General features: G+C 58.0%; 6 protein-coding genes and 1 non-coding gene across 7 annotated transcripts in view; 4 read left to right on the top strand and 3 right to left on the bottom strand.

Annotated features, from left to right (window-relative positions):
* Positions 1-222: 222 nt before the first annotated feature.
* Positions 223-2395, bottom strand: GGTG_05250 (oligomeric Golgi complex subunit 6; the record flags this gene model as incomplete). Its single annotated transcript, XM_009223049.1, has 2 exons — positions 223-2058; positions 2126-2395. 2 exons carry the CDS (start codon positions 2393-2395, stop codon positions 223-225), a joined length of 2106 nt encoding a protein of 701 aa, XP_009221313.1.
* A 459-nt stretch (positions 2396-2854) lies between these two features.
* GGTG_05249 (autophagy-like protein 9) lies at positions 2855-6719 on the top strand. Its single transcript, XM_009223048.1, has 4 exons — positions 2855-2965; positions 3100-4213; positions 4288-5008; positions 5088-6719. The coding sequence occupies exons 2-4, from the start codon at positions 3528-3530 to the stop codon at positions 6414-6416; spliced, it is 2736 nt and encodes a 911-aa protein (XP_009221312.1). The 5' UTR covers positions 2855-2965; positions 3100-3527; the 3' UTR covers positions 6417-6719.
* Positions 6720-6751: 32 nt separating this feature from the next.
* GGTG_05248 (hypothetical protein) lies at positions 6752-7266 on the bottom strand (the record flags this gene model as incomplete). Its single annotated transcript, XM_009223047.1, has 1 exon — positions 6752-7266. Exon 1 carries the CDS (start codon positions 7106-7108, stop codon positions 6752-6754), a length of 357 nt encoding a protein of 118 aa, XP_009221311.1. The 5' UTR covers positions 7109-7266.
* GGTG_05247 (hypothetical protein) lies at positions 7068-12396 on the top strand. The gene is made up of 9 exons (XM_009223046.1): positions 7068-8474; positions 8615-8806; positions 8914-9376; positions 9469-9593; positions 9671-9742; positions 9816-10144; positions 10208-10466; positions 10535-11279; positions 11344-12396. The coding sequence occupies exons 1-9, from the start codon at positions 7593-7595 to the stop codon at positions 12129-12131; spliced, it is 3855 nt and encodes a 1284-aa protein (XP_009221310.1). The 5' UTR covers positions 7068-7592; the 3' UTR covers positions 12132-12396.
* Positions 12397-12452: 56 nt separating this feature from the next.
* GGTG_05246 (hypothetical protein) lies at positions 12453-14731 on the bottom strand (the record flags this gene model as incomplete). The annotated part of the gene is made up of 5 exons (XM_009223045.1): positions 12453-12758; positions 13284-13610; positions 13862-14079; positions 14352-14368; positions 14518-14731. The coding sequence occupies 5 exons, from the start codon at positions 14729-14731 to the stop codon at positions 12533-12535; spliced, it is 1002 nt and encodes a 333-aa protein (XP_009221309.1). The 3' UTR covers positions 12453-12532.
* Positions 14732-15458: 727 nt separating this feature from the next.
* On the top strand, positions 15459-15587 carry GGTG_20100. Its single transcript has one exon. It is a non-coding gene; the product is annotated as a tRNA-Met (tRNA).
* A 2148-nt stretch (positions 15588-17735) lies between these two features.
* Positions 17736-20218, top strand: part of GGTG_05245 (hypothetical protein) — a 3335-nt gene continuing 852 nt past the window's right edge. Inside the window, exons 1-4 of the mRNA XM_009223044.1 lie at positions 17736-18426; positions 18557-19141; positions 19219-19359; positions 19437-20204. Coding sequence (XP_009221308.1) covers positions 18367-18426; positions 18557-19141; positions 19219-19359; positions 19437-20204 — 1554 coding nt within the window. The 5' untranslated portion in view covers positions 17736-18366. The remainder of the gene's footprint in view (positions 18427-18556; positions 19142-19218; positions 19360-19436; positions 20205-20218) is intronic.

Raw genomic sequence — 20218 nt, 5'->3', positions numbered from 1 at the left:
TCCTTCCACGCCAGTGATTCTGCGCTGTCAAGAGCCGTGCTCCCAAATGGCATGAAGTGACGTAACTGAACGGAGCGTGGTGGGGTGGAAGGCTGGACGCTGGGGGCAGGGTTAGGGTATTCTCTGCGGCTTCCAAGCGCCCAGACGGGAAGGGTGAAGGCCAAAAGGAATTACCAAAAATATATAATTAAGGCGATACACGCACCCGTTCTATTCAAACCCTTACGACAGTAGCACCCGGATCTCTCCCGTCGTCCGCGGGAACACGGAACGAAGATTCTGCACGCCATCATTGTCATCGTCATCTTCGTCCCCTGCACGACCTTCGGCCAAGCGCTCCTGCTCCGCCAGCTCGTCGGCCCAGATGAGCATATCCTCGACGTGCTCAAAATCGACGCAGAATCGCTCGGCGGCATCCTCGGTGATTCTGCGCGCAAGCCCCGAATCTCGGAGGCGCTTGATATTCTCGAGCGCGTCCAATAGGGCCGACGGCAGGAAGTCGTCCAGGACCTGACTGGCCTGCAGCAGAGCCGATGGTGAGAGCAGCTCCAGTGACTTGATCTTTTTAACATCCTCGGGCTGGTTGCTCAGAGGCCGCAGTGCTTCAAACACCGCATCGAGCCCAGACTCATCCCGCAAGAACCGGTACTGCCACTCCGTCAGCCGAATGCTTTCCTCTGAAACCTCCGACTGTAGCTGCTCCACCCGCCCGCGCGTGAAGTCAAACGGAGCCAGCGCGCTCTTGGTGGTCAGCAGGCAGTTGATGAGAAACACGGCGTTGGCAGGCGCCACCATTCCCTTTGCGAGGCCCCTGCATCCGGTAACAAAGGGGTCGAGAGCTTCGGCCAAAATAGGTTGGAAGTCGGCTTCGCGGTCTGCCGAGGCCGTCAAGGACGTGTCGTATGTCTTCATGATGGCATTTAGCTGCTGCAGCGATGACTGCAGAAAGTCGGGAGGCGCGAGGTCAGTGGGCACGTGCTGAAAGTCGCCCTGCAGTGTCGCGATGTGGTCACGCATCAGCGACCTGAATTGTCGGAGAGCCTCCAGCTCGAGATTGCGCAGAGATTCAACAAGCACCGACTCCTGGCCGAGGAGCTTGGTGAAGGTGGTGCGATAGAAGTTGAGTAGATTGACAAGCTTGTATGCCAAAATGGTGTCCTCGCTGGCTTGAATGACATGCTCCACCCGCTGCCTAAGGAGGCGAGCAGCGCCCGAGACGTCACGGTCGACAAGCTCATTGAGCGCTTTGACCGGGTCAAACTCGGGCGCCTCCGCGCCATCCTCATCCACGAGGCGCCATACCTCGGTGTCGCGGCCGGACTGGATTCCCCGTGCGATCTCGTCGCCATCCGAGACAAAAAGGACCTCGAGCGCCTCCCGCTCGCTGACGGTAGCAGAGTGGGTCCAGGCGAGCATGTCGCTAACGTAGCGCAAGGGGTCGTGTGCAGTCAGCTCTATGGGCTTGACAGAGTGGTCTACGCCGCCGCCGCTCCTGTTTCCAGTGAGGGCCGTGAAGAAGGCATCCGATAGAACGTGCTCGCGCGCCTCGGCGAAGAAGTCAAGGCAGTTCTGGAAGAGGGTCGGGCGCTCAGCGAGCACCCGTAGCGCCCGGCGTATCGAAGAGCCGATCTGGGGGCTTTCTAGGTTCAGCGTCTTGAATTCGCGTTGAATCCACCTGTACAGTTTCTGGAATGCCAGGTCCAGATTTTTGGAGGTCTGCTCCGTGATCTGGAGTCCCAGCGTTTGGTTTTCAAATCCGAGTAGAATCTCACAGTCCTTGCTGATTCGACGCGCCTTGGAAAGCACATTAAAGAAGCGATCATCGACCGGTTCGGCAGAAAGCGTCAGAACAGCAACCTCGTCCTCGGAGAGCAGGAAGTGGCTCTGGAAGGACCTGAGGAGACGTTGTTTCGTCTCCACCTGGTGCTTTTCGGCCATGAGCGACGAAGCCTCCTGTAACACTGGCGATGTGGCATCGTGAGCCGCCGTGATCTGGCTTTTCATTTCTGAATACCCCTTATTCAGTTTTTCTATTGTGTTGCCTATGCGCCGTAGTTGCTGGATCGAGCAGTTGATCAGTCATTGTTGCAACATAAGAACAGGTTGTGACGCAACGCCTACTCACGTCTGCAACTCGGCCAAACTCGTTGATGATCTGGCCATTGCTGTCGATGACCTCTTTCTGGAGGTCAAGCCGGAGGCGTCGCCGGGTCTCAGCCGAGTTCTGTAGGCCGCGGCTGTCCAGGAGCGCGAGCGCGTCTCGGAACTCGGAGTCCGCGTACGAAGTTGACAGCACCGAGGTGACCTTGGATGAAAGAGGATTCAAGGAGCCTTTAAGGGCAGTTGGGGGACCCGAACTGGCACCCGCACTAGAAGCTGGCGTGGCGGCGGCCATTGTGGACACACTGAGGCTGCTCGTCGCTGCTTGCCCCTGAATTTGCACGCAGAACGACTCCCGAGCGTCACCTCGACCCGAAACTTTTCGGCGGGACAGATGGCATTGGTCTGTGGCGGAGACTGGGGTTAGAGTAACACAGCTTGGGAAGTCAGAGATAAGGGCGTGTTTGGCGGGTTAAATGGTACTGGAAAGTGGTGCTCAATATCGCAACGGCTTACTGCACGCTGAGGCCAGCAAAGCTGAGCTCCATAGGATGGACCAGCCGCAGCTTTCGGAAGCTCCGACGGGCTGTGTGGGGACTATGGGGGTGACATGGGGCTGAAGGCGGCGAACACCAAAGGCCCCAGCAGCGCTCGAATATCCCCGGCACAAACATTCACCGCCCTGGCGTTGCATATCAGCTGATCCCCGACAGGCGCGTCATCTGCCTCTGGACTCCCCACTGACAGCCCCATCCGTCACCACTGGATACCAGGGTGCCTGCCCGTAAAGGCCGACCTCGCTGTGACGGCTTCTGCCTCCATCCCGCACACCCACCAGGCTGAGCCTCGCATCCGTTATTTTCAGGTAGGTTCTTGCCTGCTTGTCGATTGCAGCATTTGTCTGGTGCTCTCCACGAGAACAAGAGCAGAAATTAAACGATAATCAGCGCCCCGATCAAATGCCCACTTAGCTGACTTGGGAAGCACCCTCCATGCCAGCCGACAATGACAACCCTGCGGTGCGCCCGAAGCATATGACCGGCCTGCGTCACTGAGACCCCATCGCGTGCGCAAACGCATCGACTCGACCCTTCCATGTCCGCCCGACGCCCGCACTTTGCCTGCTCAGCACCCACACCCGGCTTTCGTCCAAATCTGTCCCCAGCCTCTCTATTCTGCCGCTCTTGAGCTCCTGGCCGACTTGCTCCCATCCGTGATTTGCCCGTTGGCATTCAAACGACGAGCCATCGCAAGCCTCGACTGCACTTCTGATCATATCTGACGCTTCGAAACCCTCGCAAGGAGCCAACGTCTTGTGATCCAGCTGTCCCTGTCCGCTGTACGCAGCACAAGTATCTAGGCGCGCCAACAAGCCCTGCCATGCAGCCGTCAGTAACTCACCAGCAGACAAAAAGCCGGTAGCAGCCATGGCGTCCAACGCATTCTCGCGGTTGCTTCCACAGGGTCGAGGCCGGTCATTTTACGAAGAGCTGAGGGGCAGAGACTCGGCTGCGGACATCGAGGGGGGCGCTGGCATCGACATCGACCAGGAGAATCTGAACAGGCCATTCCAAGATTATGATCTCGATGAAGCAGAGAGGCTCGCTGCCGAGGGCAGCCGGATTTCCATGTCCCCGAGTGATGCCGGCCCCTCTACCCAACACGGATTCCACGACCGCTCCACCACGGCTGCGTCGCGTTGGATGGCAGGAGTTCCCGAGGACGACGTCGACAACGACGTCCCAGAGTCCCTCCTAGTCGAAGCGCCACAGGGACCTGCGCAAAAGCAACCACCTGCCTCCAACCGGGAGCAGGCACGACAGCCTGCGGTGCCTGGTCCATCGTCAAGAAAGACCAGGGGGCAGTGGGAGGCTACGCAGAACCAGCAGAGGCTACATGTCGACGATGGCCACCCACGGGGCAGCGGTCCGGGAAGGCCCGGCCAGCCAGCTCCTCCTATTACAGCTGATCGCGTCGCCGGTAGTCCTCGAGAGAGGGCCATGTGGAGATGGGTTAATGTCTCCAATCTCGACAAGTTTACTACCAACGTCTACCATTACTATCAAGCCTCGGGGTTCTGGTGCATCATCCTGGACGTCGTGCTCGAGCTTGTGTAAGCCCATCTTCCTGCGGCATAGCGCCCTGCCCACCTGAACCCCTCCCTCACTGACATATTGTTTCCGCCAGAAACGCAACGTTTGTCGTTGTCTTCTTGACTTTCCTCACTCAATGCGTCGACTATCGCAAGATCCCGCAGAGCAAAGAGTTGTCGGAAGTCACCATTCCCCAGTGCACCCAGAAAATGGGCACCGTCTGGAACTTGGGGCTGTGGCTCTTCGCAGTATGGATTGTGTTTCGGGGCATCAGTCTCATATTGAGTCTCGGTCAACTGCGCCTTCTTCGAGAATTCTACACACACCTTCTCAACATACCCGAAGACGACATGCAATCTGTCTCGTGGCAAGATGTTGTTGCGAGGATGATGGCTCTGCGGGACTCACACCCCAAGACAGCTACCAACCTAACGGGGGTTCAGCGTGCCTGGGTCGGTAGTCAATCCAAGGAGCGGCTGGATGCGCATGACATATGCAACCGCATCATGAGGAGAGAGAACTTCCTCATTGCTCTCCTCAACAAGGACGTTCTCGATCTAACAATACCCCTTCCGTTCCTGAGGAAGAGGCAGCACATGTCGCAGTGCATAAAGTTCGCCATTGAATTCAGTATCCTGGATTTTGTCTTTGACGCCAATGGTCAGGTCAACGAGGAGTTCCTGAGGGCCGGGCGTCGCGGCCAGCTGAGCCAGAAGCTGCGGACACGCTTCGCATTCGCCGGATTCATGGTCCTTGTCAGCGCGCCCTTCATCGCACTGTATCTCATTGTAGTATACTTCCTCATGTATTTCCATGTGAGTTCTTGTGCATGCTTCCTGATTGAAAATTCATTCAGGACGGAGATACTGACCACATGACCCGCTTTGCCTGCAGGAATTCAGGAGCGATCCCTCGGCGATCGGTGCCAGGGCCTATACCTCCCTGGCGCTGTGGAAGTTCAGAGAGTTCAATGAGCTCGAGCACTTGTTCAATGCCCGTCTCAAAATGTCGCAGCCGTTTGCGAAGGTATACATCGACCAGTTCCCCAAACGGAAGACAGAGCAGGTGGCACGCACCATCTCATTCATTGCCGGTTCGATCGTTGCGGTGTTGGCGGTGGCAACGCTCTTCGACTCGGAGATGTTTCTCAGCTTCGAAATCACGCCAGACAGGACTGCCGTCTTCTACATTGGAGTTTTGGGAGCTGTCTGGGCCGCCGCTCGAGGAAACGTATCGGACGAGAACGAAGTCTATGATCCCGAGTACGCAATGAAGAGTGTCATCGGCTACACGCACTATGAGCCGGATCACTGGCAGGACCGGTTGCACAGCACCGACGTCAAGACCGAGTTCGCGGAGCTCTACAAGCCAAAACCACTGATATTCCTCGAAGAGATCATCAGCATTCTGCTGACGCCCCTAGTCCTACTGATCAGCCTCCCCAAGACGAGCGATCAGATCATCGATTTCTTCCGTGAATTTACAATTCACGTTGACGGCCTGGGATACGTCTGTTCTTTTGCTGTCTTTGACTTCAAGAAAGGCGTCGAGAACCAGAAGCAGCCGGCAGCTGACATGAGGGACGGCTACTACTCCACCAAGCATGGCAAGATGGCGGCATCCTTCTACGGCTTTTTGGATAATTACGTCATCAACCCCAAGACCGGCCTACCGGGCAGCCACCAACACGGTTCCCGGCATCAGTTCCAGCCGCATCCCTCATTCCCGGGTCTCTACTCGCCCACGCTGGCGGCTGACATGCAACAATCGCGTATCGCGGGCCGGGAGCGCGGTCGCGGAAGTGGGGGTCGGGCCCAGGCATCGGGGGTGCAGGCGGCGGCGAGGGCTCCTCATTTCAGGTCCGCCATGCCGCAGCCCTCACCGATGGCATCGGTACTTTTGGACCCGCACAATCAGCCCGCAGCTTCGGCTTTCGGCAACATGAGCTTGACCAGACCACGCCACCAACAGCGCGGTGGGTATCCTGGCGATCGCAACATCATACAAGAGGCCGCAGCCGAGGATGGACGGGAGGATTCTCAGGTGGGCAAACCCGGAGATGTGGATGTGTACGAAAGCGGCGGTGACCTGGACGAGTCGACATGGCAGACGTCGCCTACCAAGGCGCTGTCTAGGGAGAACAGTACCGCCAAGGGGCAGGAGCCCGATGTCGGAGTACTTGGGCTCATGTATGAGTTCCAGCAGGCCCGGATGAGGCGATGAGGTTTTGTTCCGGGGTGTTTATCTATTGTTCTTTTGCTCGGTTCCTTTTGCAACCTCAGATTCGGCATTTTTAGTGTCCGGGGCCGTGTTCGGAGTCTGTCTAGAGGTGTTCTGTTGATCCTTGTCACGAGCTTGCTGGAGGACTATACCTGGTGGCTAGCTTCCACAGGTATGTATCCAGGTGTGTAAATGGGTGCAAATTCACCCCCCAGTTTACCTTGGGTCGAAATTTATAGGAATATCCTCAACCTTGCACACAGATCGGTTTATCGCAACCACACTCAATGCTTGAAAACGATGGGCTACATCATGTCCAATGCAGTTCAGGAAGACATTCAGGGGTCCGCTTTAGCGGGACTTGGTGAATCGTGGGGTGCCGGGCTTTGCTTGCTGCCACAGTGAGGCTCCCGCTCAGGCGACCAGTGGGAGGCAGGCTGTGGGGCATCGCGCCGGCGCATGCAGGCACCGAAGGAGTCACGCTGCCAGGGCCCCACTTGAGTGTAGGCTAGCTGCTGGTGCCACAGCCCAGGCCAGACCGCGCGACTGGGCGCGCAGAGTGCCAGTGCATGGGCGGCACTGACGGGTTTTGCATGCATGCCCGACGCCCAGCTTTGATTCGACACTAGTCCACCCCCTCGGGCCCAGCCTGAGGTGAGCTTGTTCTGCTGGTAAGGTTGATAAAGCGCCGCCATCTTTGCTACAGACTCAGAGCTCCCAGCCAAGGCGCCACGCAAACCGCGGTGAAAGTGTCTGTCGGGCACAAGGCGATCGAGGAGCCGCTTTCAAACCCCTGGCTGCGACTCTCCAAAGCCTTCATCCCAACTCACCTCTTTATCTCTGGCTGCTACCGCCTGCGATTTTCTGCCCAAACATGAATGCGGAGCGCGCCACTTAGTCCTGCGCCTACGAACCTGCGCTAAGGCGCAATCCAACGACAGTCTTCTCAACGAGAGCCCTTCTGGATCGAGACATCGCTTTCTAACGTCGTAACCTAGCTCCTACTTTGCTAGCTTTTCCCAAACACACAGCTCGCGAAGCTACACCGCCCGCCCCGCCCCCCCTCCGTGCTCCGGCTTCTAGATCCCCGGCTCGCGCTCACCAGCCACGCTGCCGGGCTGCTACTCGTATCAAGTCTCGCTATCACGACCTCGCCCGTTCTGCCGACCGCTCCTGCACATGGAAGCCCCGCCACCCGCCAACGGCATGGGCGGCGGCGGTGGCCTCGGGGCCGCCGAGGCCGAGGCCGTGCCCAAGATCCATGACGCCCTGAACCTGATCTACAACCCGCAGTCTACAAACGAATCTCGCCGCGAGGCTCAGGATTTCCTAGAGGGCGTCAAGACGCTGAGCCAGTCGCCCTCGGTGGGCTTTAACCTGGCCGCTGTCAAGGCCAACTCGCCCATCGTCCGCCACTACGGCCTCTCGCTTCTCGAGCACGCCATAAAGCACAAATGGGCCGAATACTCGCCGGACCAGCTGGGCTACCTGCGCGGCTGGGTGTTGCAACTAGCTGAGGGCGTCGGGAGGGAGGACCAGCTCTACATCCGAAACAAGATTGCTCAGCTCTGGGTCGAGGTCGCAAAGCGGTGCTGGGGCCCGGACTGGCTGCAGATGGACGACCTCCTCGTGCGCCTGTGGAGCATCCCCGGTCCCACCGTTCACAAAGAGCTCGTCCTCTTTATCCTCGAGTCGCTGTCGGACGAGATCTTTGGCGGCGGCGACGACCCCGTGGTGGCCATGCGCGAGAACATCCTCAACAAGATCTGCGTCGACATCTTCACCCCCGTCGCTGTCCTGACTGAGCACTTTCCCACCAGGTCCGTCGTCCAGAACGTCAGGTCCGGTGAAGAGGGCTGGATTGTGCGCGTGTCCCTGCTGCTGGGTGACTGTCTCGGTGGTGATGTCCAGAACAACGAGGACATCCGCGCGTGCGCCACCAGAGCGCTCTCCACCCTCCATTCGGTCATGCCCTGGGCCATCCCCCAGGCCCTGTCAAGCTCCGGTTGCGTTGGGCTCATGTGCAACGCCCTAGCAGCGCCTCACGTTGCTGTGCAGAAGGCATGACCCCTTTTTCTCGTATCTCTCCATCTGGCCCCCCTTTACCCCACCACACTACCTCTGCTCACTATTCGCCATGACCATCCCACGCCACTGTTCCCTTCTGTGATGCTAACAGATGTATGTTTAAAATGTTGTAGGCTTCGCTCGAGGCTCTGCATGCTCTGTATGCCCGTACCAGCTTTGTCGACGATGATTTTGTGAACCTGGTTGTGCCCATGTATGACCCAAAGTTTGTCGACCTGGCCAGGAAACTCTTTGAGTGGTCGTCCGCGGTGGACCCGGAGGACATTGACGACGACAAGTACCAGTTTGCCAAGAAGTTTTCAGAAGTAAGCCGGCACCCCAATCTTGTGCCGCCCCCGAAGGCTATGTGATCAGAGAGATTCGCAAAGGGCAGCTGCATCAATGGCCGAGACGTGCTGACTCCCGGTTGCAGATGATCTCATGCTTAGGCAACTATCTCGACAGGAGAACCTCGAGTCTGCCCGAGGATATCCCTCTGCAGGGCTTCTTTGACTTCTTGGGCGAGGTCCTTGGGAGCCAGAGCTTGGTGGTATCGATCCCTGTTCTCGTCACCTGGACCAGGCTCCTGCACAACTCCAAGTTTGGGCCCACGATAGCTAGCACAGCCTTGCTTGGCCATCTGCTGAACGTTTGCAGCTCTCGGCTTATCCAATATGAAAGCCTACCCGAAGATACGAGAGACCCCACGTACCTTTTCCTGATAGAGGACACCGACACCCCTCCTGAGAGACACGCCTTCCTGGGCAACTACCGTCGGTATAGCTCCCAGGTCATTGAGAGCATCGTGCAGCTGAAGCTGGTTGATGCTTTCCAACACATACTCGGTCAGGCCGACGATGTGCTGAATAACCTCTATGCCGGAAAGGCCCTGGACGGTCAGTACATATCAAGGTGCTCGACATGAGCCGGGCCCTCATACCCCCTAGTGTTACGTCTAGTTACTGACAAGGCCTCGGGCGAAATGTAGTGGCGAGCTACAATAAAAACTCGATGGAGACTCTTAGCGTGGATGCGCGATTCACCGTCATTGAGTCGGCCCTCAAGGGCTACGTTAAGTGGCGACAAGGCGTAGACCCAGATTCCCAGGCGGATGTGAGACGGACTAGTGCCCTCATCAACCACCCAAGCAATGAAAGCAGTGCTGACTGACGGACGATGGACATTTGCAGCAACAACAAAAGTCGACGCTCGAGGAGAGCTTCGAGTCATGGTGCAACCGCCTACTAGAAAGGCAGATGGAGGTATGTCTGGGAGACGAAGAGCTCGGCTTTGCTCGAGCGTGTGTGATCTGACGCCATGACTTGTACTCGTCAGGATCCGGTGATCCGGAAGCGGACACTGCAGCTCCTGGTCGCATTTTCGACCACGGCACTGGACAAGAATGCAGGTTTTATGCTGAAGGTGCTAGAGCATATCCTTGTGACTTGGCCTGCTCCACAACCAGAACACAAGCTGTTGAACGAAGCCATCAAGGATCTGCAGTCAGAGAGCATGGTCGAGCTGCAGAGGTTGGCCTCAAAGATGCCTGACCATCTTCTGGACGTCTACGACCAGATCGCTGCCAAGGTCAATGAGATGATCTCTTCGGGGACACTGGACGAGAAGCGGCAGCTTGCCTACCAGTCGTTCCTGTTCATCATCATGTATGTGCTAGCGCTCTCCTTGTCTTTTGTACTCCGGGTGACAGTCTACTGACTTCCAATCAGCCATCGCGCCTCCAAGCTGGATCAGCAGTCCAGGATCTTGAGGCTAGAGCCGTTCATCAACCCAGTTAAGGCACTGTGGAACAACGAGGGCTTGCAGCAGGCTTTGTCGTCATATACCGGGTTCTGTGAGCTGATGGCTCTGGACAAGGCCCAGCAATACCTGGTCCGCAAAGAGGTTCACAAAATCGCCGACTGGGGCTCAGTCCAGCTGGATGCAGAGGGTCTGGCGCTGCAGGCAGAGCTAGAAGAGCGCCATGGGGTAAGAGACCCAAAGGCAACGCCTAAATGTTTTCTGCATTCTATTCAAAACACTAACGCATAACGCAGATGCTACCATTACGGCCAACCAAGACCTTCTTGACTTACTCGGTCGAGAAGCTCGACAAGCACACGCCGCCTTACGAGGCCTCTTGTGCTCTGTGGCAGGATGGGTTCCCCATCATCCTGCCGCATCTACTACAGCTTCTCAAACACGCACACGCCTGCCACAATCAGAACAACTGGGCCATGCTGCCGCAGGAGATGCAGTCCATCGTGGGGCGTGTACTCGCGGACAGGTTTTGGCAGGCAGGAATATCCGAGGGCAGCAAGGACGAGTTCTACGCTCGAGTCGTGGACAAGAAGTCCACCCTCGAGGGACTTGCCTCGTCGATCCGCGGGTCGGTGCGGTTCGTGCGCGACACGTGCTACGCCATTCTCTTCTGCATGAGCCGACTTGATGTCCAGTTCTACGGCTTCGAGGAGCTCCCCGGACCTCTCTCGTTGGCGCTCTTTGCGGACTCGGTGTGCTTGTCGACGCACCAAATAGTCAACCTCCTCAACTTGGTGCGGTATCTGGTGGATCACTGCCCGGTGCAGCTCCGGGGCCATTTCCTGCCTCCGCTGCTGGCAGCGTGTTTTCAGCAGATGGACACCAAGATCAACTCGGAGTGGGAAAAACTTGGGTTCCAGCAGGGCGTCCAGTCGGGTGGGGATGAGCTGACGGAGGAGATGAAGGCCGAGAGCATCCTGCGACAGCTGACATACACGGCGGTTGTCATGGTGGCTGATTTCCTGGATCCTCAGAGGACAAGTAAGTGCAGTTCTCGTGTTGCGGCGTGATCAGGGGCGCTGGCTAACTTGCTGCGGCACCGCAGATCCCGAAGCTTCTGGACCGTCAGCTCCGCATCCTCAGGCGTTCCCAACGCTCCGCAAGTTCTGTCTGATGCAGTCGGCAATAGTGGAGCCACTTCTCCTGTTCTGCGTGCACGCAATACGCATGCGCGACAGCAGGTGTTGCGGAGTGGTGCTGCGAGTCTTTCGCTACATTGTGCCCGAGTTCTCTACCTCGGAGCGTCGGGCGCAGGACAGCGGAAACGGCCCTTCGCCAGCGACTAAGGGACACGTCCCAGACGAGTTTCCGATCCCCCAAGAGACGGCCGGGGCGATCCGCGAGTTCGTCTCTTCCGAGGTGCTGATGGCGTGCATCACGTCGATGCATGAGCCATACTTTGTCGACCTGCAAAAGGAGCTTGCGGCTCTCATCGCGTCCATCCTGGCACACTACTGTGCGTTCACCGAGACGCCCAAGCGGGTGCTGCTCTCGCTGCCGGGGCTCAAGGAGGTCGACGTGGTCACGGCCATCGAGTACGTGTCGCGGCCAGGCCTCAACCCTCGGCAGCAGCGCGCCGTAGTGCTGGACCTCCTCAAGGATCTCAAGGGCGTCAGCGTGTCTGAGATGGGAAAGCTCAGCAGGGCCGGCGGATTCGGCGGCGAGTCGGGTCGCGGCGGCAAGAAGGCGGGCCGTTCCAAGATGGCGCAGGAGTTTATGACGGCGCCTGTGCTCGGGTCCAACGCTGGCGGCGTAGCAGGGCAAGGGGCAGCTCGAGGGAACAGCCCTGACCTGGAGGGTGTGGCCGGCCTGTTCAACGAACAACGCCAATAGGAGCTGGCTTGTATAGTAAATACTTGGCTGTCGCACGCGCGCTATCCTCCAGAAGCGTGATGCTGCGGATGGCAGCTTAGCTCCCGCCTCGAGCCATGCGCGCGGACTGCGGGTTCCGGGTCAGGCGCAGTGTTGGGGAAAGCAAGGCAACTTTGCAGAATTTATTGAGCCCCTTTTACGCCGCGTACATGTTGGTTTGACCTGGCTACAGGCCCCGCCGCGGTCTGCATTCGGCGATGAGTAGAAGTTGATATGTCCAGTTGGACCAAGCCGAGCACGGCGATCAAATAGAACTATGCACCCGAAACGCTGGGCTGACATGTCTGGAACCTTTTCTGTGTCCTTTTTTTTCTTGACGTCTCCCTTCCTGTTCCATTTCCTACCTGGTCTTCGTACACGATCTACTTCCCCTCTAAACCCAGCCCATCCCCAACCGCCGCCTTGCGCAGAAAGATGTCTCTCTCCTGGATGAACCGCCCCAGCTCAGACGCCGGCTCCGCAGCGGCCATCATGGCGAGGGCCTGGCCGACTGAGGCCCATGAGTGAGTGAGTCCGTCCTCGATCTCGACCTCGATCAGCTCCAGCCTCCCACCCTCATCGACCAGACGCGCGAGGTAGTAGTACGAGCTGGTGCAGGTCGCCACGGTACTCCTCGGAGGTCAACCGCGTGCCATAATGGCCTTGAAAACGAAAAAGCAGACAGCGACAGATGACCTACCATGGTCTTGGCCTTCAATTTCTTCCTAGTTGGTACTTGATTATGGTGCTTGTCTGCAAAAGTGCTAGGCAGCAGTGAGGCTGGGTTGCAGTGTTGGGACTCGACTGATAGGGCTCCTGCTTGTGTTTATATCTAAGCCCTCATGTTGGCCTTTGAACTTAGCTGCCAGGCCAGGCAGGATGTGCATTCACACAAGACGTACAAGGCACACCCGATGAGCCAATTAGGGTAGGGGTAGGATCTGAGACCTCGACTCCAGGCAGCGGTTCGTTAGGAGCGTAAGGACGGTTCAAAGACGCGCTCCATCATATCACGGCAAGAGAAAATAAGTAGATGTATAAATATCGCGAGGCCCGCAGCATCTTTTCGATGTAGCTAGGTAGGGCGGGACAAGGTACCCGCCAAACACATCGGAGATCCTTCCCGGTCCTCACCTGGGGAACGTGGAAAGCTCTGAGGATCCAGACACGCATAGGAGGCATGGCATCGCCACCCGCATCTCGCTACTCACCTTCAAGCCCGGCGCCTGGTCGCGGGACCCGGCGCCATCCGCCCGGGCGGCGGCCACGAGCTGTGCTTTGAGAAGGCGCGGGCCCTCGTCGTCGGCAAGAGGCCGCGCGTGCTGCCCAACGCCGGGTTCTGCAAGCAGCTCGCCGTCTGGAAGTCGGCGGGCTACAGCGTGTAGGAGGATTAGGGGAGGAGGGTCCCCAAGGAGTAGTACGCGCGGTAGCTGGCCGCTCGGCGGGCTGGGGTTCCTCCCGCTGCTGTTGTTTTTGATGCCGGGGGCACGATTCCCGGTCAAGGGGGACGGTAGGGGAACGGTGTCACGGCAGCAACTGGCACGTTGTATTTTCTTCTTCTTCTTTCCCCCTTCTTTCCCCCTTCCTTCTCCTTTTTTGTCATGTTTACCGACAGTCTTGGTAAGAGCTTCGTACTTTTATTTCCAAGCTGGGAGATTTCATAGTAGTGGCGAGTAACGATCCTTATCGTCCGTGAGATAATAACCGTATACCATGCACAAAATAGGGATCTGATGTTGCAGCCCTCCAGGGAAGGAAGGCCACCCTGACCAAGAAAGTGTTGAGGACATCTACCGTTCAGGTCAACGACGTCGACCCGGACCAGCTGTACCCCGCTGGCGAGCCGCGAGACGCGGCCGGTCGAAGCGCCGTGTAGGAAAACGAACCTGAAGTAGACCCCAGGGGCGCCGCCATCGACGATGCACGACAGCTACCACGGAGGATCGAATAACTACGCACCGAGGCTGTCGTGATTAGTCAAGGTAGTGCTCGTGCGGGTGAGATTGGGCAGATTTGACGGTCCCCCAAAATTATCATCTGGTGGAGCATTTTGGCCGAGCCCAAAGCCCAAAGCGACAAGGTTCTGTTTTTAGCCACCGGGGGGTTGGTGGACGTGGTCAGTTACAGTCAATCAAAAGCAATGGATATGGCCGGGTGATGGGCACGTCGACCACACCCTCCCCGTGCAAGGACTGCCCGTACCGTGCCTCCTGCTCTGCCTAACAGCAGCAAATGTGCCGAGAGTCAGAGAGACGTGCCATACACGACTGACAACACGATATAGCACAACACCAGTAAGTATCCATAGGACAGTGGCTGGCGACGACCGACCCCCGCCGTGGGGCCCGACTTCCTCGACCAGGCCGACCTCGGTCAGGCCGTTCGGTGTTCTTAAAGGGGATCATGGCCGTCCTGCCCGTCACATGATGAACGCGGCGATGGGTAGAGCGGAGCTGTGAGTGATTTGCGTTCCCTTTCCAACTGGCCTGGCTGCGGCCATTCCAAGGCGAGAGAGGCCCACCAAGGCGCAAAACGGTCGATGGGGCTGTTGGTGGCAGGTTGGGGCGAAGTCCAGAGTCCATTCTGGGCAAGTAGGTTTCAGCCTTGGGACCGACCCCTACCTACTCTAACCATGCCTGTCATAACGGTGTCGCAGGATCCGAACCCGAGGATGGGCAAGGGTTTAAGCACGGCAGGGCAAGCCTCGTTGGAGCAGCACGGCAGGCTGTGACGGAGGCGCAGGATAGATCGGGAAGCAAGCAAAGCAAGAAGCCAGGGGCTGCCCGTATTGGGGCAGCACCCGCAGAATAATCAACGGATCAGGGCATGCTGCATTGCTGTGCGAAGGGACCTCACCGAGTACCCACCCGGGCAAACACCTCGATGTGTGTGCCCTGAGAACAGTAGGTACTTAGTCGGCTGAGAAGAGGGGATCCGAGAGCAGAGACCTGCCTGATGGCACCCAAATATCGTATATACATAGCACTCCAGGCTGTGGGAGCAGTGTACGCTCAAGGAGCCAAGTTCGGATGACCTTGATTGATTGACTGATGGATGCCGCCTCCATGTCAGAATGCGACCACCCAGCTGCCGTGCCGCTGCCCCATCCAGCAAACCCTAACATGATAGAGCCCGGTCTGGGCGCTTGCCTGGCGGGGATGCTCATTGGCCGCGGCCCAGCATCAGCAAACCCTGTCACCCCACCAGCGCTGGCCACTTGGCTCACCCCGCACACCATCCCACCTCTTGGCACACAAGCTCCCGATATATCCCTCCCGCCGTCACCGCAACCCAACAAGAAGTTCCACAGGGATCGTGGCGCAGTTGGCTAGCGCGTAGGTCTCATACCCGTGGTCAGGGGTCAAAACCTGACAACGAAACAGTATGACCTGAACAAGGGCAATCCTAAGGTCGTGAGTTCGAGCCTCACCGATCCCAATCTTTTGCCGGCGACCGTGACGGTGGGGATGGTGCTTTTTAGTGTTTTGGGCGGGTGGGGGTGGTTAGTTAAGTGAGTGGAGTGAGTGAGTATGTCACGTGAAAAGTTCATCCATCCATGGCGTTCGAGCGAGCGTTCGATAGTTCGCGAGTTCGCTCCTCGCGTTCAATCTCGTCGATGCTGTCAGGCGGACCCAGACAGGCAAGCCAGTCAGATAGTCATACGCCACAGCGCCCGTGCGTACAGTCTAATCAGCTTGAGGCTAGCCGTCACATCGAAATCCGTCGCCTCGCATCGGCTGGTCTGGATGGGAGTGGCCAAGGAACGATTCCATCCCACCCGAAAAATCTCCAGTGCTGGGTGACGCTCACACTGTAACGTGACATGGTGCGACGGTGCAGCGGGGGGCGGGCACGAGCGGTGTCTGGTTCCTGCCTAGCGCAAGCTAGTGGCTGTCTCAGCGTGTTCGACTGTGTCAGAGCGCCGGTGCGCAATGACCTCCTGCCAACCCCATCCCCTGCCCCTCTCTTGCTTTTTTTTGTTTTGTTGGTCTCATCCCACCCAGCTTGTCCATCCTTTTTGATTGCATCCATCCGGGGTTGATGAACTGCCATTCGAGACCAGACACCAGCAGAAGCCCAGGCCACACACGTTGCGGATCCCACACACCTCCTGCCTGGAGAAAACACGCAAGTCGCCCGTCAATCGGCCTGGCATCTGGGGTAGAGGGGACGGAAGACCAAATCTGCTGCACCAACGGGCATTCCAGCAAACAAAACATATCCACCTCAGGCCGGATGAAGTGTGGTGCCATGCCATGCCATGCCATGCGCCGGATCTATACGCTGTACATACATAGGTAGTAGGTACCTGCGTTGGAAAGTAAGCACACTACGCAACATCGACCCAGTCAGAGCCAAGCCGGCACCAACCAGCCCAAAGCAAAAACCACAGGTGACCCCCGACGAGTGATGGCTCTGCGCCCTGCCCGGCTGTTACCTTGGCGTGTTGGCAAACTGGTTGCCCTGTACGCTCCGCGGCTCCCTTTCAGGGAGACGAATCGAGGCAATCCTGAGATATACCTAGTACCCTCTTAAGCCGGTTTAATTCAACAGGCACATTAGATGAGTAGGGATTGCAAAAGTTATTCTCACGCAGTGGCTTGATAATAGAGTTACCTCATCCGAAGCCCTTTTTCAGACCATTTGTTGAATTAAACCGGCTTGAGAGGGTATAAGCTGCCTTGTATTATTCCCTTCCCATGCCTAGGACTTGACCTCCTGTGTGAGCGATATTGAGCGGGTCTCCTTCCAGAGCATGGCCACACAGGCTGCGTGAAGCCTACCTAAACCGGATAGAGGCAGAATTCTCTTGGCTCGTGTCCGAGGTGACGACAAGGTGCTCTCTGGCCGGCCAGACTGTCTTGTGCGGCCCGCAGTAAAGCTGCAGGGTGTCCGGTGAGTTGAGTTCCTTCAGCTTCCCCTGCTAACGGCTAGTTGCTTCTTGGATCTCTGTCGCCTAGACATCGGTTTCCGTGCTATATCTACGCTAGGGTTGGTCTCCCATGTGATTTCGCAACTGGAAAAGATTACGCTCCACATAGAGCGCATCTCCTCTCAAGCACAATCGGCCGCTCTTGCACGACGTCTACTGAGAAATAAAAATGCCGGGGGTTAAACTAGCCATGTCCAAGTAAGGACGAGCGGCGGGCCACGCACGGCCAGGACGCCCTGCAAGGCACCCATGTTGGCCCACCTCACGTTTGACCCTAGTCCCGGCTGTGCTGCTGCCGGGAGAACCCCCGGCTTGCTCCTGCGTCCACCACATCCCACCCTCCGTGTTGCCCCATGGATAGGGCCAGCAAGACCCCTTTGTCGGCGGACGGCTTGAAGCTCTTCAGCACTCATGGCTTTCTTCTTCCGGAGCGCCCCAGACAGGCTTATCCTTGTCCTCCCCCTCGTCGTCGCTCAGCTTGTCTTCTAGGCGCCTAGCGAGGGTGAGCGCACACAGGCTCGCAAACAGATGATCGGTGGCTGGACTGGCTGGGCTGCTGCCAGCAACATTGGATGGTCCGACGCGGAGCGTGCACTCAAAACGCCCCCCCTCCCCCTCCTCTCAGTTTCCGATAGCAATAGACACCAACCAACTGTCCTCTCCTTCACTTTTAGCTCGTCCTGTCCCTATGTCTGTGCTCGACTGACACCCGTCTTGGTTGCCTTGCCTGCCCACCTGCCTGCCTGTGTGGTTTGGTTGCCACCACGCCCATTTTCTGCCAAGGGAAACGTTCAGCCAGTATTCATTCATATTGCGTCACGTATCGTTGCCCCGCCCGTTCCATTTCATATCCTCGCCTGTTCACCAAATCTTCCTGCAGAGGAGTGACGAACTTTGTTCGGCTACCGACACCGGCTCCTCCGGCGTGTGGTTCCACGCTCTCCCACTGCAACCTGTGCGGGAATCTCCACCCTCCCCTGTCCGCTGTTGTCCTTGTCCGCATCCCTGGTCTCCCGGGTGGAGCCCATCGCTCTCCTTCTCTCGTACCCATTCAAGCGACGCAGCACGGATCCTGCAGTGCTCGCTTGGCTGATGGAACCTCTCCAGCCGACACACCGCGCTACTTATCTACACCCGACGGCGCATCGATTTGAAACCTTCTTTCTGTCATCGCCATCTTCCTCTTGTGCTGTCACCCCAACCGGTCTGCTAAAGTTCCGAGAACCAAACTAAAAAAAAAAACCCCTACTTACACCACCCGGACTAGACGTCTGGAGCGCCACAATGGTGTACTGCGGAAAACCCTCGCGGGGCTGCCAGATGTGCAGGACCCGGCGCATCAAGGTACGGTGCCAAAAGGGCTGTTCTCGGCCTCGTCGATTGGAGATGTCGAGTTGGCTAGCCGGTTACCTGGCTAGCTGGTCCAATGAGGAGATGGAAGAATATCGGCAACTAACACAACCGCTCCCAATAGTGTGACGAGACCAAGCCGACTTGCAACCAATGTGCCAAGTCACGGCGGCAATGTCCTGGATACAAGGACGAATTCGACCTGGTCTTCCGCAACGAGACCAAGGCCACGGAGCGGAGGGCGCAAAAGGCCAACCGCAAGGCATTGGCCCAGAAGCAGGGCCCCCGCCCCGATGCGGAGGCCGACGGCCGGGGCAGCCAGGCTCTGGCCCACTCCCGGGACCCCTTCAGCAACCAGATATCGGTCATCGTCCCCAACCTTGCCATACCGCCTGAGCAGCACGCGACATGCCACTTCTTTGCAAACTTCGTCCTGGTCCCGCACCAGGACGGCTCTCGCGGCTTCATGGACTACCTCGTCCCAATGATGAAGAACGAGTCCAGCGACAGCCATCTGACGCACGCCTTCAACGCCTGCGCCCTTGCCTCGCTGGGTAACAAGGTCACGGCCAACGGCATCAACTTTGGAGAGCGTGCTCTGGGTGCCTACACAAAGGCCCTAGCTCAAACAAATGTTGCCCTCCGCGATCCAGAGGCCTCCAAAACCGACTCGATCCTGGCTGCTGTGCTGCTGCTTGGCCTGTTCGAGGTAAGGAAGAGGTGGTGGAAATCTGACCTGGCACGTGGCCGAGTCGTTGCTAACGCATAGTCCCTTTCGGCAAACAGAACATTACGGCAAAGCAAATGGGAATGTTTGCCTGGGGTTCCCACATCGAGGGCGCCGTTCAAATCGTCAAGGCTCGGGGCAGGAATCAACTGCGGAGCAAAATTGGCCTTCTGCTATGGATCGCTGTCAGAACTCAAATGGTAAGACAGAGTGAAGGGTGTATGAATTACACATGGATAGCACGACGAATGACTAACACTCCATGCCCCCGCCGCAGATTATCCACACACTCACCACTGGCAAGGCGCCAATATATGGGATCGAGTGGTGGATGGCTGATGCGGTCAAGTCGGCGGCGGCTGCGAGTTGCCAAAGCATCAACATCAAGGCCGGAGAGCTGCGGGCCGAGGTGACCAAGCTGATGACGACGCTGGCCCGGACGCCCGAGAACATCGAGCTCATGCTCGCGCTGATACGGCGCGCCCAGCTGATCGACCAGGAGGCCGTTACGTGGCTCAGGGACGTCCCGCCCGGCTGGCGCCACAAGACGGTGGCGTGGGAGGACAACGTGCCGGGCGGGGACTACTCCAAGGCCGAGGTGTTCCCGGGGCGCGTCGACATGTACCCGGACTTCTGGATAGCCAGCGTCACAAACATGTGCCGCACGTCGCGGCTCATCATGGCGTCCATCATCGTGCGGTGCGCCGCCTGGGTCTGCTCGCCCGTCGACTACCGCACCACGCCCGAGTACGCGACGGCGGCGCGCACGTCCGTCGACGTCATCACCGACATCATCGCCTCGGTGCCCTACCACCTCGGCTGGCACCTCAGTCGCAAGGACGTCATCGCGCGCCACGACCTCTCGGGCTTCGCCTGCGGCTCCGACGAGGTCGTCAAGGGCCTGTCGGGCTACTTCCTCACCTGGCCGCTCACGTGCGTCCATTCGCAGGACTATACCACTGACGCCCAGCGGGCCTGGGTCTGCGGCCGCCTCAAGTACATTGGCAACGAGCTGGGCGTGCGCTATGCTTTGATGCTTTCAGAGGTAAGCATTTCACC

Source organism: Gaeumannomyces tritici (assembly GCF_000145635.1).
Source record: "Gaeumannomyces tritici R3-111a-1 unplaced genomic scaffold supercont2.3, whole genome shotgun sequence".
Classification (NCBI taxonomy): Eukaryota; Fungi; Ascomycota; class Sordariomycetes; order Magnaporthales; family Magnaporthaceae; genus Gaeumannomyces; species Gaeumannomyces tritici.
Note: the sequence above shows the minus strand (reverse complement) of the source record. Positions and strands in the feature narration are given on the sequence as shown.

Bases quoted from the DNA above. Each gene is read 5' to 3' on its own strand.
- GGTG_05249 (XM_009223048.1), top strand. From the start codon at position 3,528: ATGGCGTCCAACGCATTCTCGCGGTTGCTTCCACAGGGTCGAGGCCGG. The intron at 4,214-4,287 runs GTAAGCCCATCT...TGTTTCCGCCAG, and splicing joins GACGTCGTGCTCGAGCTTGT to AAACGCAACGTTTGTCGTTG. The intron at 5,009-5,087 runs GTGAGTTCTTGT...CTTTGCCTGCAG, and splicing joins ACTTCCTCATGTATTTCCAT to GAATTCAGGAGCGATCCCTC.
- GGTG_05247 (XM_009223046.1), top strand. From the start codon at position 7,593: ATGGAAGCCCCGCCACCCGCCAACGGCATGGGCGGCGGCGGTGGCCTC. The intron at 9,594-9,670 runs GTGAGACGGACT...GGACATTTGCAG, and splicing joins ACCCAGATTCCCAGGCGGAT to CAACAACAAAAGTCGACGCT. The intron at 9,743-9,815 runs GTATGTCTGGGA...TGTACTCGTCAG, and splicing joins TACTAGAAAGGCAGATGGAG to GATCCGGTGATCCGGAAGCG.